Source organism: Micropterus dolomieu, linkage group LG03 (genome assembly GCF_021292245.1).
Source record: "Micropterus dolomieu isolate WLL.071019.BEF.003 ecotype Adirondacks linkage group LG03, ASM2129224v1, whole genome shotgun sequence".
In the NCBI taxonomy this organism is placed as follows: Eukaryota; Metazoa; Chordata; class Actinopteri; order Centrarchiformes; family Centrarchidae; genus Micropterus; species Micropterus dolomieu.
In genome coordinates this window covers 15,869,543-15,886,506 of record NC_060152.1, presented here as the reverse complement: position 1 = coordinate 15,886,506, position 16,964 = coordinate 15,869,543, and the positions used below count along the sequence as shown (strand labels likewise).

At 39.5% G+C, this 16,964-nt stretch overlaps 2 protein-coding genes across 4 annotated transcripts in view; one reads left to right on the top strand and one right to left on the bottom strand.

Annotated features, from left to right (window-relative positions):
- The window catches only part of adam22 (ADAM metallopeptidase domain 22), a 71,849-nt gene that overhangs the window by 34,106 nt on the left and 20,779 nt on the right, over window positions 1-16,964 (top strand). For 2 of the 3 annotated variants that reach the window (XM_046044506.1, XM_046044505.1), the window contains exons 7-10: window positions 14,374-14,440; window positions 14,605-14,681; window positions 15,283-15,357; window positions 16,390-16,461. In XM_046044506.1, coding sequence (XP_045900462.1) covers window positions 14,374-14,440; window positions 14,605-14,681; window positions 15,283-15,357; window positions 16,390-16,461 — 291 coding nt within the window. Of the gene's footprint in view, window positions 1-13,318; window positions 13,357-14,373; window positions 14,441-14,604; window positions 14,682-15,282; window positions 15,358-16,389; window positions 16,462-16,964 lie in introns of those variants that run through there. The other variant, XM_046044507.1, reaches the window with a different exon arrangement.
- cldn12 (claudin 12) lies at window positions 8,036-13,966 on the bottom strand. Its single transcript, XM_046044510.1, has 3 exons — window positions 13,809-13,966; window positions 10,188-10,440; window positions 8,036-10,091 (listed from the first exon to the last, which is right to left on the bottom strand). Exons 2-3 carry the CDS (start codon window positions 10,404-10,406, stop codon window positions 9,291-9,293), a joined length of 1,020 nt encoding a protein of 339 aa, XP_045900466.1. The 5' UTR covers window positions 10,407-10,440; window positions 13,809-13,966; the 3' UTR covers window positions 8,036-9,290.

The window sequence follows — 16,964 nt, the reverse complement described above, 5'->3', positions numbered from 1 at the left end:
AAGGTTCTGGAGTGGCCTAGCCAGTCTCCAGACCTGAATCCAATTGAAAATCTTTGGAGGGAGCTTAAAATTCGAGTTGCCAGGCGACAACCTCGGAACCTGAATGATTTGGAGGCTGTCTGCAGGGAGGAGTGGGCCAACATCCCTGCCGAAATGTGCACAAACCTTGTCACCAACTATAAAAACCGTTTGACATCTGTGCTGGCCAATAATGGCTTTTCTACAAAATATTAACATGCTGTTTGTCCAGGGGGTCAAATACTTGTTTTTCCTCATCAGATGGTTATCAATTTTAATAAATTCATATGATGTGATTTTCTGGAATTTTCTTTGGGATTCTGTCTTTCACTGTTAGAATGTACATATGATTAAAATTATAGATCGTTGCATTCTTTGTAAGTGGGCAAACCTGCAAAATCAGCAAGGGGTCAAATACTTATTTCCCCCACTGTATATATATATAAATAATATCCTGAGTTACTCCACACTCTGCAGTGAACTGCAAAAATACCCTGGCTGGAAATCAATGTGCTACAGGACTGTGTGTGCAGCAGATGATGATGTGGTATTAGAGGATTCATACACAGGTCAGTTATTGTCCTGAGAGGAGGTTGAGACAAAGCCAGAATCAGTTTCAGATCACACAGCAGTCGTCGCTACTTATGAACCCTGAGAACGACGCAGAGGTGTCAGGACAGAGATATTTGCTGGGTCACAAAGCCTGCAGACAGTAGAAAAGCCCTTGGCCAATTAGATAATAACAATTACAGGCATTATGGTCGGTACGAAAGGACAGATCTGAGATTGAAAAAAAAAAAAGCGCCTTGAGCTTTTAGTGAAAGAACAAGCCACTGATACCCTGCGTGTGTGTCCTTTTTACTCTAATTAAAATGTCCAGAAGAAGTGTGTGTCTGGTGTACCCAGAAAGGAGATAAGAGACGTCAGGGATTTGTGTCTGTTTGTGTCCATATGTGTGTTCTTGTGTGGAAGTATGTATGTACTCTAATAGGTGTTGGTAGTGGCGGCCTGACACACAGAGCTAATTAAGATTCATCCCCATATGACAGCTTTAGAGGTGTTGAAAGGTCAGATGGGAGAGGAACTAAATTAGATGGACAGTAGGGTATGGCTAAAAGAGGAATGTTACCTCAGAAAAAAGGATGAGAAGTAGGTAGGTACACAGACGGAGATGGAGCTGAGCAAAAAGCACATCACTAGTTATTTAAATGAAATTATATTGCTTGTCATTGTATCTTCTGCAGAGAAACTGTGAAACAAGAAGAACTGATTTGTTTGTTGTTCCTTCAAGCCCACTAGATTTATTTCAAATATGTTACAGCTCTCTCCTCCCTTCCACTTCTTCTTTACTCCCTCCTTTTCTGGTCTCTTCCTCGTCTCCCTTCTGCCTTCGTCATTCCTCTCCAGTGTCTTCTGGAGAGACTGAATTATTCAAGCGATATGAGAGAGAGAGAGAGAGAGAGAGAGAGAGAGAGAGAGAGAGAGAGAGAGAGAGAGATCTTAATGCTGCAGCATTCGTCTTCAGAGATACAGTATTTTGGCAGTCTTTTATTGGTCGTTCACACAGACAGTGACGTAAAATGCACATAAAAATTGAAAGAGATTCTCTACTTGTTTGGTTTTTATATGCATGGCATGCCAGACATAGTATGGCGAAAACACCGTTGCATATTAAATATTAAAAATATAGCAAGACATCTTGTGGAAGCACATATATAAAGCCAAAAAAATAAATAATTTCAAACATTTTACATTTCAAATGAATTACACCAAACAGAAGAAGAACTTTTAATGCTACAAACCTAAATCTTTGTAACTGGTCAACTTAATGACCAGTTATACAATGTTTCATGCGTGAATAACCAACTCAGTCTTTGTGCATCGGGAAACTAATATTTTCTGTTTAATCATACTTAGACAATGGGAAAAAACTGTTTTAACTAAGCTCCCATATCATTTGAGTTGGCACATTGGCAGAGGTGGAAAAGTAACTACTGTAAGTATGTTTAATCACGTATTTTACAGTACAATGTTGAGGTACATGTACTTTATTTCCATTTATCTACTTTATTCTTCATACTTGTGACATTAATCTGCCAGCTTTACTTTGCAGTTACGGATTTTACTTACAAAACATATATTCGTCTTACGACGAACTACTGCTACTTACACATTAATGTACCATTAGCAACGTATAAAATTGTATAACACTCCTCTTACTTTTGATACGCTGGTACATTTCGCTGATAACACTGCATACTTCTACTTAAGTAACATTTTGAAGGCAGGTCTAACTTGTAATTGAGTATTTTTACATTGTGGTATTATAAAGGATCTAATACTTGTTCCACCACTGCACATTGGACACATTTGCACTTCCTCTTCCAGTGTGTCATGCTGTACACTTTCATCATTTAGTTGTTAAATACCAGCTCTCACCTGGGACCAAAGATCTAAGCTTCTAAGATATGGATAGACTACATAAACATGTACATTTGGAAAATATTTGGCACATAGCTCCATTGGCAGTGTTGATCTTGGCTTGTTAGGTGGAGCAGTCCTGTCTGCATAACAATGCTTGGGACAGTGCTGCCCTCGAGTCTGGTGGTGGCTGTCAGTTTGTCAGCACAGAGCTCTGGATGTCTGCTCCCCGCGGGCAACAGTCCACCCTGACTGTCTCTCCCAGTCTGCATCGCAGGGTTCCTCTCGGTGTAGCTCTTCCTCTATTTCGCTCTGTGTCTATGTATCTTTGTCTCTTTGACAGTCTGCTTGGTCTGCAATTCTTCCGCTCATTTTTGTCACACAAACACACAGATGTCATCTGTGCTCTACATTTATCCTGGGTATCAACTCACACAGACACACACACAGAGAAAATAATGAGTTCATTTTAGAGGTCTCTCTTTTTGTAAAAGATTGTATGCTCAGTCATGTTATTGTTAAAGCCTAAAACAGTCACATATCACTCTGTATCAATTAGTATAATATGCAGAAGCTTTGTGTCCTGTGATGTACTACTAACTCTGGCTGTTATGATCTAGATGAAAGTGATAGAAAAGAAAACATGGCGGGATGGGGGCGTATTGAGATAGAAAGCCGGCATGGTTCCTGTTGGCCATATGGTAAATCCATCTGCCCTTCTTCCGCCAAGACAGAAAAAGTTCTGCAGGACATTAGCTGAGTGTGTCCTGAACAAGCTGCTCTTGTCACCTTGTGCAGCTGAACTGGTTTCAATGTGTCTTGTCGTGTTATGTAAATAGGCTTGTGAACAAGTAGACTACAGTTGTGAGCAATACAGAGCGCCAAAATTACAGTTCACAAGCTAGGAATGTGATGTACCCGGGCGCTACATGGCTGATCAGTCAAGAGTGTGTAAGTGTCTGTGTGAGCGTGCAGACAGTTTGGAGTGAGGATGTGTGATGTTGACTTGAATATGCAGAAAACACCATATGTTTATGCCCTCTTGTTTTTTTGGACACCTTTCCAACCCCACCTGGACCTCAGGGCCTCTGCGGCTACATCCCGACAGTTCTTTGTATTTCAGTAAGGACTGAGACAAAGCATAGTGTTTTATTGATGGTGCAGGGACCATGTTGTCAGTGTTGCAGCACATTTCAACTGTGAAGGGCAAAAAAACAAAGACAAAGTGGTGACAGAGTGAATCGACAGAAAGTTAATCACCAGTTTTGATAATTGATTAATCGATTAAGTCATTAATCAAGCAACAAGAGTTACAGCATTTCCTATAGCCATACAACACACTTGTTCTAAGCAAGTGTGTTCACACTGGAAAAGTGACAAAATGAAGAATACTCAAACCTGACAGTGTGCATACTAAATACAGTTGATTTGTGCTGTTGATAGACACTATTCTTTTGGAGGAGGTGTTTCAGAGCTGGAAAAAAAACAAAAAACTAAAGTTGCAAGTTGGGCGGGCCCTCGCATGTGTTGCATGTCGAGGAGTGAGGCGGCTGCGTTGCAGATTCTGGGGCTCTGCCAGTGTGGCTGTGAATTTCCAATGCGCTTTGGACACTGAACAAACATGTTAATCATCACTTCCTGTGTCCCCTTTATGGCGCTACATAGCACTTCGCACTACAACTAAAAATGAACATGTAGATGTGTTCGTGAAGGACTGTTATCAAGCACGTAAAGTTTGGTGCAGATGTGAGCATGTACAATGAAGTTGAAACAACTTCCTCTTTCATGGACGCCATGGGCACACCGTTTCACGAAACTCACCGTTTGTACAACTTTTAATTGTCAATGGCTTTAGAGTAGACAGGGAAAATGTCCAAAGTATGGAGTGTGTAAAAAATCCAAAAATAACCATAAAATTGAAAATGGCCTACTTCCTGTTGTGTTGAGGGCATCGCTCCAAGAGGCTTTTTTGTACATCTGGACATGATACATATGCCCCAGAAATTTCGTACATGTAGGTAAAACGTGCCGCGGGGGCTGCTTCGTTGCCAGTAGGTGGCGCTATGACTATGGGTGAATGTTGTCTTGTACATGTGTTTAGGGCAGGACTCTTTTCAAACGTGTAAAATCTGGTACAGATGTAAGCATGTACGGTCAAGTTACAACAACTTCTTGTGTCATGGTAACTTTGCCGCCACGCCACCACCACACTGTTAACTGCAAAGTCACGAGTTTTACAACACGGCTTCATCAATGTGTTAAGGGTTTTCTGGGACAGTTTTGAAGTTGATATGTTCAACCTGCTAGGAGTAGTACATTACAGCGTAAAATCTGTCATTTCCTGTTGCCAGCAGGTGGCGCTACGACTTTGAGTGAATATTGGCATATGGATGTGTTCAGAGCAGGACTTTTGTTATACTTTGGTGCAGATGTGAGCAAGTGTACTTAAGTTATAACATCTTCATATTTCATGGCGAATCACCAGTAGGGGGCGCTAGCGAGCCATTTTGCCACGCCCATGTGCGAAACCCATAAAATACAATACATAATTTTCACCACGTCTGAATTATGTACAAAGTTTGGTGGGTTTTCGAGCATGTTTAGGCCCCCAAAATGAAGGTTACTTTGCAGAAAAAAGAATTCCTTCAGTTTCAATAAGGACCTCACACGTTTCGTGCTCGGGCCCTAAATACTTTTACAAAGATTTTGGAAACCAAAAGTAAGTCATTAATCTTAAGAAACACATTTTGCTTTCTATATTTTAGTTTAAATGGCAGATTTTTTGTATACTAGCAACTAAAACAGTATATTATGATGATTAGTATGTAGTGCATACTGTACAGAATTGCTATGTTCCACAGATTTGGAACACAGAAGAGTCTATAACCATGCTAGCAGCTTTGCAAGGCTTTACACTAAATGCTAAAGTTAGCATGCTACATGCACAAAATGACAATGCTAAAATGCTGATGTTAAGCAGGTATAATGTTTACAATGTTTACTATCTTAGTTTGGCATTTATCATGCTAATATGTCCAACATTTGGACAGAAGTATTGGCCATGCCATGCAACATTTCCCTTTCTGTTGCTAAAAATGACTCCATTGATGATTCCAGCTTCTCAAATGTGAGGATTTCTTGCTTTTAGAATGTTAGCATCGCTATAAACATATTTGTGTACTATAATACGTGTGATGTTCATAACTGGTCCGTGTTTTTACTACTGCAGTTGTGAAATCCTGTGTGGCCATCTGACCTGCAGTTACAAGATGAGGAGAGGTTGGGAATCCTCCCAACCTCTCCTCATAATCAACTGAGGGGGTGGGGTGTTTCAGGGTGAAGGAAGGGGGTGTGTTGATGGGGGGTGGTGGCAGGTTGGAGGTTGGGGGGTGTTCGCGTTAGGGGCCAAGAGAAGGATTTTTTAACACTAGCACAAGCTGTAAATACAGCTCGGTGTGAGTTGGAGCTGATCGGATTAAAAAAAGGGGGGGTCTCCCTGTGGCCTCAAGCCAACTTCATGTTATTAAACCTGGACCAGCCCATTCACTCATGCAGAGAGAGAGAGAGCGAGGATGAAACGCATGTTACCCCTCCCTGCTTTATATTCATGAGCCAGCAGTCGGTGTCTGAGGTACCATCTCCCTTGGCAACTCAGGCTCCGCCCCTGTCTCTTTGTAGCTCAACATATGAAAGCCATCTGTGTTTAGACCCTAAATCTCCATCGCTACACACTCCCTGCAGAGTCTATATGCTGTGTGTGTATTCTTTAATTGGCTGGGAGTGATGATCTGGGGAACAAAGAAGATGCTGGTCAAGAAAATGCTTTATTAGAACAGCTAATTCAGGAGTAACTGCTTGGACAATGATGGATGTTGCTGTGTAAATGTGTTGCAAATAATATCAAAGCAGCTATGTCATACACTTCTTTTAATCATGGTCTTATTAATCATCAGCTACTAAACTCTCAGTCAACATTAAAGTGTCACATCAAAGAAGGAGCTGGCTCCAATTATGACTGCTGCAATTTGGGCTGTTAATTCAGATGCTCAGTCCACTAGGACTACATCAAAGATTAGACAAAACACTGGAGTGCTAAAAGATTCATTTTAATAGAGTGCTTGCCATTCTTAATTGGCTCTGGTTTCCCTCTTGAGCCTACAATGCGATAACTTGAATATTTACCCACAGAGCAGATCAGAGTTCAGGGCAAACGTTGATGAGTTTATGTTCTCTGATTGGCTTTGTTCAGCACATTTCAACTATGACGGCTAAAAAGTAATCTTGCTCCGAAGCCAAACAAAGGCAAAGCAGTATTGTTGTTCATATATTAGTGCATAAATGATTAGTCGCAGCAGACAAATAATTTTGATAGCAGATTAATCATTTAGTCTGTGGAGCTCATTGCTGTGACAAGTCATTTGCCAATTTTCAGCTTCTCCAATATAATGTCTAAGGTGTTTCTCTGTTTTACATCATTGTACACTGAATATATTTTGGTTTTAGATTTCTATTGGGAAAACACAAGTTTTTTGAAGAATTCACCTTGGGTACTGGGCAGGTGTAGTTATTGTTTGTTTTTAAAATGCATACATATTACGTAGTAAGCAGTATTTAGATGAAGTAGATTATCCTGGTGAAACAAAATTGTGAGGGTCACCATTTTCCAACAGAGGAATCGATAATGAAAGTAATCATTAGTTGCTTATGTCTTCTTTCAAATCTCTAGATTCTTTCACTACATTTGGTAGTTTAGTCTTCGTTAGTGTAAAAAATATGATGATTTTGTCATTTTAAATCAGTGTAGCTCCTGGAGATGGAGAGATTGTACGTGCCACTGTTAGCAAACATATTACTTCAAGCACTTTTATGTCTACATATCAAATACAGATTCTGAACAGGTCCACAGCTTTAACCACTTAGCCAAGGCTCACAGCTGAACAAGTGTAACTCCTACCATAAATCTACACAGAAAAACTGATTTTACTGAAATCTGATTTATTATAAAGTGAGCATGAAGCTGCTGAAATGCAGTTGTGTGGCATAATGGAAACATATTGTAGGCTGCATGCTGTATAACAGGATGCTGCATGTACAGGAAGTAGGTGAACACCTGCACAACATAATTCAACCTTTATGAATCTTCTATTGTAAAGGAAGTCCATGATGGTGCAGAGTGGCATATGAACATGTGAATAAGGGGAGTACTGGCACTTCTATTTTTTATACTTCAAGCACTGGTCATCATGAAGGGATCACATAAGGAACTATAACATTTTATGATGATACATTTCTGGGAAACCAGAACCTCACAAGCCAAGTTTGATTTTCTCAAACAATTTATCGATTAAACAGTGTGGTAAAAGTGGAGACATAACCAGTTCACTGGAGCAGGTATGAGCGGACGCTCTCTCTACCTGCTTGTAATTCAGTTTGTCTGAAATGCTGTTTTCTGCCAGGTGGGTGAGGATGGAAAATTTACTCACATGAATTCTTTCAGTAGAAATGAGATTGATGGTGTTATCTTTGTTGTTACATACGTTATGGCAGTTAGTAAATTATTATTTTTTTTTTACTGTAACCCCATTACATACACAGGAACACTTGATTTCTGTTTTAATAAAACAAATAAAGATTTACAGTTTCGAAAAACACAGACATCGACATTGTAAAAAAAAACACAATAAACACATTAGACTGAGGAAATGTTGATCAGCGACCATGATATGCACAACATCCAGAAGGCGAGATTTAATTGTAAATTAAATTTGGTTAACTTCAGTATTACAGCACTGAACTGAGTATTACACTTCCAGCTAAGTTGGTAGAATTTGATCGTTTGTTTTTAACACAGTTCATAATTATGTAATAATATTGTAATTCTACACAGTAATCCAAATTGCTTAGTGTCATCTTTTTTGACATAAACATAAAAGTTTGCGTTACAATAAATGATTAAGTCATATGTTAGAAAATACTAGAGGCTAGCAAAGTCAGTAAACAAAGGCAAAAGGTAACCGGCACAGTATTCACATAATTAGTGCATTAAAAACATTAACAGCTGCTCTTCACTGGGCACTGTGGCATTACAACAATATAATAACAATACATGATACACAACAAACACAAGAGATGAGGGTCAGTTAGTAGTTGTCCATTCAGGACCACAGAATTTAAGGATGATTACAGGCATGTTCAGTAGTGATAACATAAAACCTTCATACTGTGTCCTTTACACAAGCAAAAGTGACAAGTCATTTGAGTGTGAAATTTGTGTCCAATTGTCCAACAAATGTAACAGAAAAATATATTTTTGCTAACTAGCTGTTACTAGCTTTTGCCAGCCAGCATAGAGGCTTTTCTAATCTAAAGTCAAGAGCGGGAACTTACGCCACATACCAAATGATAGTAACAATTAGTTTGCTAGTAAGTTGATCATTGGCCACTTAAACAAGTTAGGAGCTATTGTTTAGTGGTCCTACTCGGCTGGTAGTGAAAAAAGCTAGTGGGTTGAGGTGTCCTTCAGCATATATCTGCAAATAACTTTATTTTCTTCCCTTTCTACAATACTACGTTTAATAGTGTTGTTTGCACCAATGCTTTAGTGATCCAAGTTTTAAAGAAAACATGAATCAGATTCATGCAACTTTACTTCTGCTCAACATCCACAACTACCCTTGAAGTGGTTCCACTCCCCCCAGTTTGAGAACCACTGCTCTAGGGGCTGTATAAATAGCTATCATATTATTAAATTTCATCTATAATACTACAGTGTTAGTTTTATCATTGGTGAACTTTGTGCAGGTTCATTGACAGAAGCCTTCAATGTGCTGATGTTATCAGCCTCTATTTTCTTACTCTGTCAGCACGGGGATATCGATCTCTATGGCAGACATCCGTGAGCGAGAGGAGTAGCGGTGACCAGCGTAGCTGGATGCGTAGCCCTGAGAAGGAGCGTAGCTCTGTGCGTAACTCTTTGAGGGAGCGTAGCTGTAGGCCTGGGGCCCTCCCACCTCTGAACCATACCCATCTGGAGCAGAACTTGAAGGCATGTACACCTGTGGTGGTACAGGGGTGACCACACTTTGGGCATAACCCTGGGAAGGCACATATGGCTGGGTGTTGATCACTGTTGGAGGATAAGTCTGTGGTGAGAAGGGCTGAGGACCATAAACTGGTGATGGAGGATAGCCATTGGTAATGAGGGGCTGAGTGGACATAGAGGGAGGCATGGAGGGCAGGGGCAACCAGAACGGTGAAGGCAACTTTTTACACATGCAGTACCACATGAACATCAGCAGGGAAGCTAGCATTAGTCCTCCAGAGCAGCCTATCGATACATACACAGCAAAGCCATCAGAGAAAATGTTGTCATATCTGATGTTCATTTCCTTGGTGCGGAACAGGAACCACACTGAGGGTGCGATGGCTATAGCTCCGCCCAGGAACAAGAACATCCCAGCCACAAGGTGACAGCCTGCAGTGTTGACCAGGCAACTGATGGTGTTAATGTCCGGTTCTGGCTTGTCTGAGGCGCAGCAGGTCTTGCACATTCCTGCCATGCACAGCAGCAAGGCTAGAGAGCCAAACAGCAGGCCTGTAGGCAGACAGAACTGCAAGAGCCGCAGATCCAGCTGGTCCACTTTAGAATACCACTGGAGACGCGAGAAGACATGATTTCAGTTAGGATGGTTTAGGGCATAAAAGAAATGCAGCAAAAGCAGATGAGTGAAAATCTGTCAATGAAATACCTCTGAATCATAGTAGTAACATCCTGAATAGCCATCCTGTTTCACACATTTAGCCCACAGCCCATCATACACGCTGACATTCTTGGCATTGCGATTGAAGGTTACGAGTTTCGTTACACGCCACTGTGGGATTAACGCTGCCACAGCAATCCCTCCCACACACAAGAAGGCAATGATGAAGGCAAAAGCGTTGGTGGCGTGGATGTCCCGGCACGACATGATGGGTGCTGACAGGAGGCCACGAGGAGAGTTCCTGTTTGAACAGATAAAGAGAAGAAGTCAGGCAGTGGAAAGTGATCTGGCCATAATGTGACCATAGTAATATTTTTTTCTGTACACAGAACTCCTGATCACAAAAAAAGGCATGGTTATACAAGTTTCTCTAAATGGCCCCATTGCCACTGAAGTAAGCTAACTGTGCCACAGACTGACCTAGCTATGGGCAACCCCCCTGTATTTCTATTCAACACAGCGAAGTTGACCCAATATCTGCTGTCCCTGAGAAACAATGCTCTCATTTCATTAACAAACAAAGTGGGAATGACTTGGGAGCTGAGCTTGCAGGGAAAGTGTGTCTATACTGCAGTGCATTACATAGACTGTACAGCTAAACAATGAGCAATTGAATTAGAGGTTTCGTGCTGGAGGTTTCTTTATGCGACAGCAGGCAACAGTGACTGACCATGGCTGTGTGGAAACTCCTATTTGTTTTTACATCATCCGTTCTAGATATTTACCTTTCGGTGAATTCGGACTTAACCCAAAATGCAGCTGCTCTGCTTTTAAGAAATTCAAAGAGACAAGATCAGATCAACCCTGTTCTGGCTGCTCTTCACTGGTCACCAGTCAGCTTTAAGTTGATTTAAGATTTACTGATTGTGTTTGATGCACATCATGAGCTGACTATTAGCTCTTTTGATGCACTGATGGTCCCATACAAACTAAAGTGAAGACTCAATTTTTTCAGACTGTTTATAAATATATCCTGATTCAAAACAAAAGGTGAGCAGGCTTTCACAGTTTGAGCCCTTCAGCTCTACAGCTCCCTGTCTGAGGATGTGAGTCTGCAACATCTTTTAAATCATTACGGTCATTATATGAAAATGTGCCATTTTAAGTCCCTCAGAGAAAAAAAAGCTCTTTAAATCTTAATAAACCATAAAACAAATAAAATATTATATAATTTAGTTTCCATAATATGTCTCATAATATAAGAAAAAATCAATTTCTGTTTCTTTTGTTTTTAAAAGATTTTAATCACTTTTTTGTGCACAGCATCTTGCGGAAATGTTGAAAATGGCCTGTCCCTCAGTATGATTTTTCTACTTCTACTTGCTATTGAGGCCAAAAAAGTCAAACTGTCATACAAAAACTTAAACCTATATAAAGCCTCAAGTGTTGTTTCATTACTCATGAAGGGGTTTTATTCTTAATATGTGTAAAATATTGCAAAAAACAACAATTTAGTCGGGTCCCCATGTTGTTGTCAACCTTGTTACTTTTAAAAACACCCCTTCAAAGCTAATGGATTGTTCCAAAAGTTGCATAATTTCCAGGAAGTGACATCACTTGCCTTTTTATGAAGTTTATGGTAAAAGTCAAGTAATTGTCACCTCCTTTAACCTCAATTTTAGAGTTACGTAATGTCTCACGGAGTGGGACAAGCTCAGTGTGTCAACCCTGTTACCACATAAACATATGTTAAAAAGTTATTTGTTAGAAATTTTAAATGTACATATAACGTAACATTTAAGCCTCATGAATGATCACCATGTCGTGTCATGACATTTACCACACGGCTAGTAGTGACTGGCAATAACATTTTTCGTCAACCCTGTTAACGTCACCCTTGTTACCATTTCAGTGGTAACAGGGCTGACAAAGGTACATGCTTTTGTGTGTGTCCTGGAATTTATAATATCAGTGAGTCCATCATATCATTTTCATCACACTGTACATGAAAATATACTTTTCTTACCCAAAAAGCATTAATTGAGGGCAAATGGACTTGGTTAAAGATGTTTTACCTCGAATCCAAGGGGCTTCTTCAGTTCTAATACTGGTGGGGAGTCCCAGGTATTTTACCTCTGTGGGGCCATGATCAAAGTCATTAATACCAATTGGTGGTTGGTGCTGCTGGCTTCTCGGCTAAGAAAAGTATACTTCTATGTACCCACAGGCCAAACTATTTCATTTTTCACATTTATTTGCAATGTAATTTTAATATGTTTGAATTAAACAATTGATATACAGTTAAATCTGTATCATCATCATAAGGTTGTATCATATTTTATTCTAAAACCTCTCAACAAATCTGTCTCCAAAATACTCTATAGTAATACTAATTAGTTATTTTAAATTAAAAGTTTAAGAATGTCCCATTATAACTCCATTACACCCATGACTGTAGCTTAAACAAGCAGTATAACCAATACGGTAACTGTTGTCAACTCTGTTACCGATGTGTCAGCCCTGTTACTTGTATAATATTCTAATATAATTTGAAAAATGAAAATAATAAATTGTGAATTCAACTAATGGTACAAGTTAAGTCGAAGAGACCAGTAATACACTCTTTTGTGACAGTATTAATTGTAAAAGAACGTATTCACCCATGGATATAAGTAAACTAGTCAATATTCCCACTTTATTGTAACAAGTGGTGTCTTATCTGTCATAGCATGTCATATTTGTTCTAAATATAGATTTAAAACCTTTTCAAACAGTAACTCATATGTCGGTAACAGGGTTGACGAAACACACGTTGATCATGTGAAAATATTATGTGAGATGGCACGGCACATTTTTCTTAGAGCTAAGGATCTACTGCATCCTAAAAGGGACTTAAAGACTTTGAAAATCAAACATTAAAAATGTAAAATGGCACGTTTTCGTATAATGATCCATTAACATCTATTAGAAAGCCTTCTATTAATGCTTGCCCCTGGTTTATTTGTCTATGGGTTTATTTGTTTATGTCTTATTTGTTTCATTTGTTTATCACCTCTCATTCACATTTATTTTGTTCAATATTTTATTCCGTTTCATTTCTTGTATTTAGTTGCAGTCAATGTTTACATCGCGGTAATACGTGACTAAAATACACCAGCAGAAGTCAATGATGACTGCATCATCCCATACAGCTGTCCTACACAAAGACCACAGCAATGTAATTATACAGACACTGGATACTAAACTCAAACCCAATTTTGGGATTACCTTTACACTATAACCGAGTAATAACAGCTATTTGTACAGCTATAAAGTTATTATATTCTCCGCTGGCCAGCTAAAGGCTGACGTTAGCCTTGCCAGCTAAGCTAACTGTCTGAGAAGTTTCACCAGCTAGCTAAGGTTAGCTAACTTACAATAACAGTAAGCTAACGTTAGCTCGTTTAGCCCGATGACATATATCAACAAGTGTGTTTGTTCAAATCTATCCCCGAAATATGAAAAAAATAACCAGAGCTGAGTGGTAGTAATGGACGGAGCGTTTACTATTGCATGAGCTAGTTAGCAAGCGGATGGCTAAAAAGTTAGCATTACAGGCACCTGTTGAGTCCCGAATTCCTCAATGTGGGGCTAAAACACGGCAACGACATTAAACATGGAGTACAATACCTTATATTTCCTGCAGTTCAATCGTGTTCACATAAAAGGGGGTGGCATTTCCGCCTGGTCCTCCGTTAGTTACACACCCAAACCAAAGCCTGAAGTACGTTACAGTAAGTTAGTTGTATGGGAGAGTAAACAGGATATGGCTTCAAACCACAGGCGCTGTTTCCGCCCTCAGTGTTGTCTCGCTGGTGATTCACGCATGCGTTGACGATATCCATGTTCAACAACGTTAAATCGTGTTTTCCTGAAATTATTTCCATTGTAGGGCCATCCTTTAATACAGTTTATGCGCAATGCGCAAGGTTCATTTACATAGAAACCATATGATATCACTATCCCTGTTTCTGTCCAATTACTTAATCAGATGCTCCTTGTCATCTACTTGGCTCTGAGTTTGACAGATGTCAATACAGATGAGATAATATCTGGATTTTTCTTAATTTGGTCACTGATCAAACTAAAGTACAATTTCCAGACACTTGACCTCAGGTGAGCTGCTTGAATCATATCTGCATATCAGACACTTGGCTGTGATTTGTGATTGAATTCCTCTTTTTGTTTCTTTCAGGGAGATGTCCGCATTCACATGATCTATAAATCTGCAGGGCAAGATGGATTAAATGATCTCCTCAATGGTAAGATAATGACTGGAGGACAAGGAATTTATTGTATTGATTAATATTTATAAAAAGTAGTTAACTAAATGTTTACTTATTTATGTTAATAATTAAAGCTGTGTCTGGTTGTTTTGGATCGTGGATGTTGAATACTGATATCAATAAATGTTTCTGTTTCCTAGGTGATCTTCCAGAGCCGCCTTTTCCAAGCCCTCCATTTCCAGGCTCAAAAGTTGTTCACAGGAGAAAAAAGAGACAGGTATATTTCCTCTGCAAGCATATTTGTTGGAAAATCATCATCATTAGCAGAGGAATGCTGATGGACTCCTGTTTGTATGTTTGTTTCTGTGAGTCCAAGGTTAAGAGATGATTATACTATGGCTGCTGTTTGTCCAAACCTGCTATTTTCTGCGTGTTTTTTCTATTTTCTGTTTTATGTTAATTCACAAAGCTTAAGAGAGAGCACTGTTTCCTCGCTCTCCTCCCACGTAACCGCTCACCACCCCTCTCTCTTCTTCTTCTTTAACATGAAATATTCACCTTGTGAGCAGAGGCAGCTTCCAGCCTCGTCTTTCCACAGACACAGTCAGATGTCTGCAGCTGCTTCTCATCTTTATTTGGAATTTGGAAAACAGAAAAAACTTGATTTAGCGTTGCAAAGTTCATCTATATTGATTTGTCGTTTCTTTTCTTTTCCTTTCGTTTCTTGGTGACGCATGAGATCTTTGTGTTTACTGTGTGTGCAGTTCTGAAATTGTCCTTGATGTTAAAAGGTCCCGGTAAAGGAAAATTGAAAACTGATTGAAAGGTATCTATCCGTCTGTCTGTTTTCATGATAAAACTGTGTTGTTTCTTCTCAGGCTACACACGTGTCACGAAGTGTAGAAGATGAGACCAAATACATTGAGTTGATGGTGATTAATGACCATCTAATGGTAAGCTTTTAACTACACAGAAATGGTATGGATGTACAATCATAGTAGCCTGTATACTGTAAAATTATAAAATAGTAACCCTCTTGTATTACTCTGAAGTCTTCTGCCCAGGCATCACTATTAATTCATTAAATAATCAGTCCTGACAGTCCTAGCTCTTTTAAGAGGAAAGTTTTGTTTTATAGAACTTTATCTCAAATAATAGCACATTTTTGTTATGTAAATATAAATATACACAGGCAGATCACAATTAACCAGGACACACACACACACACACACACACACACACACACACACACATATATATATTGTTGTTGCTGTCTAGCGTCTTGTAATGCCATTTGGACTGGTCCCATTTGGGTGCAGGACACTCAGACAGATCAATCAATTATATTACACATATCTTCATTTAAAGTATAAGACTGGCGTTGTTCATTGTTTTTCATTGTTTTTCTTGTGAAAAGACCAAAACCAAAAAATAACAATATGTTAGTTTGTCTCTCAAAACTTTACAGATATCCTCCTGGCACTCAACCACAAGTCCATTCGTTCCTACGCACAAATATACATTTTGTTTTAAAGGGGAAACAATGTCCTACAACACAGATGAATAACCTATATCAGGTGTTGGCTACATAGTCCATACTTGAGAGTAAGATCAACTTATTTTTGTATTTGGTCTTTTCACAGGATTTGTTGACAGTAAAAAGAAAAAATAGAATATCACCAGTGCAAACCAGTCTTGTTTAAATAGTCGAGAGCTTAGAACAGGATCATGGGTGGGGCGAGAGTCAACAATATAAATGAAGTACGTGCTTGCACTCTTGAGGCACTCCAAATACGACCTTTACTGTGCATAAAACTGACAGTTTTGACCCAAATGGGCCTGACTTAAATCCACTTGGACTCAGATGTGCAGATACTGACTCCTTTTATATGCTTAAAATTAATTTGTTCCAGATTGTAAATCCCACATTTATTTGTTTTCTTCCCCATCCCTCTGTGTGTCTCTCTCCCTGTATTTCTCCTCAGTATAAGAAGCATCGGCTTTCCGTTGGGCACACGAATAACTATGCTAAGTCAGTGGTCAATATGGCTGACATGGTAAGAATTGTATTGATCCTATTCTTGGAAAGCTTGCCACAAGCACTCCCAGGTATTGGAGCTGAGCGCACATTGCACTGATTCCTCATTTAAACAACCTCACTCTCTACAGTCAAAACCTCTCCTGGCTCATAATATGCTGCAAGGGGCCATTAACCAGCCAGTTTTGAGTTTTCAGGTTTCAGGGGACTGATCAGCAGTGGCATCCCAACAGTACTGAGGGAGAGATTTCAATGTTTTATTTTTTGTAGCCACATCTGTGTGCTGTGCTACTGAAATATGACCGGCTACAGGGTCACGTCTGTAAACCGATAGGCTGGCGAAGCTGTGGAAAGGTCACGCTTTTTGTCGTGCCCTTGTAGAGGATCATATGAAGCAGACTCTATTTGGGAAGTACACATTGATTTCCATGTGCGAGTATAGTTGCCTTTTTCCCCCCAGTGTACGCCATGCTCCCTCAGCACTGAGGCCACATTCACAGTGGCATCAGATATGTTAAATAT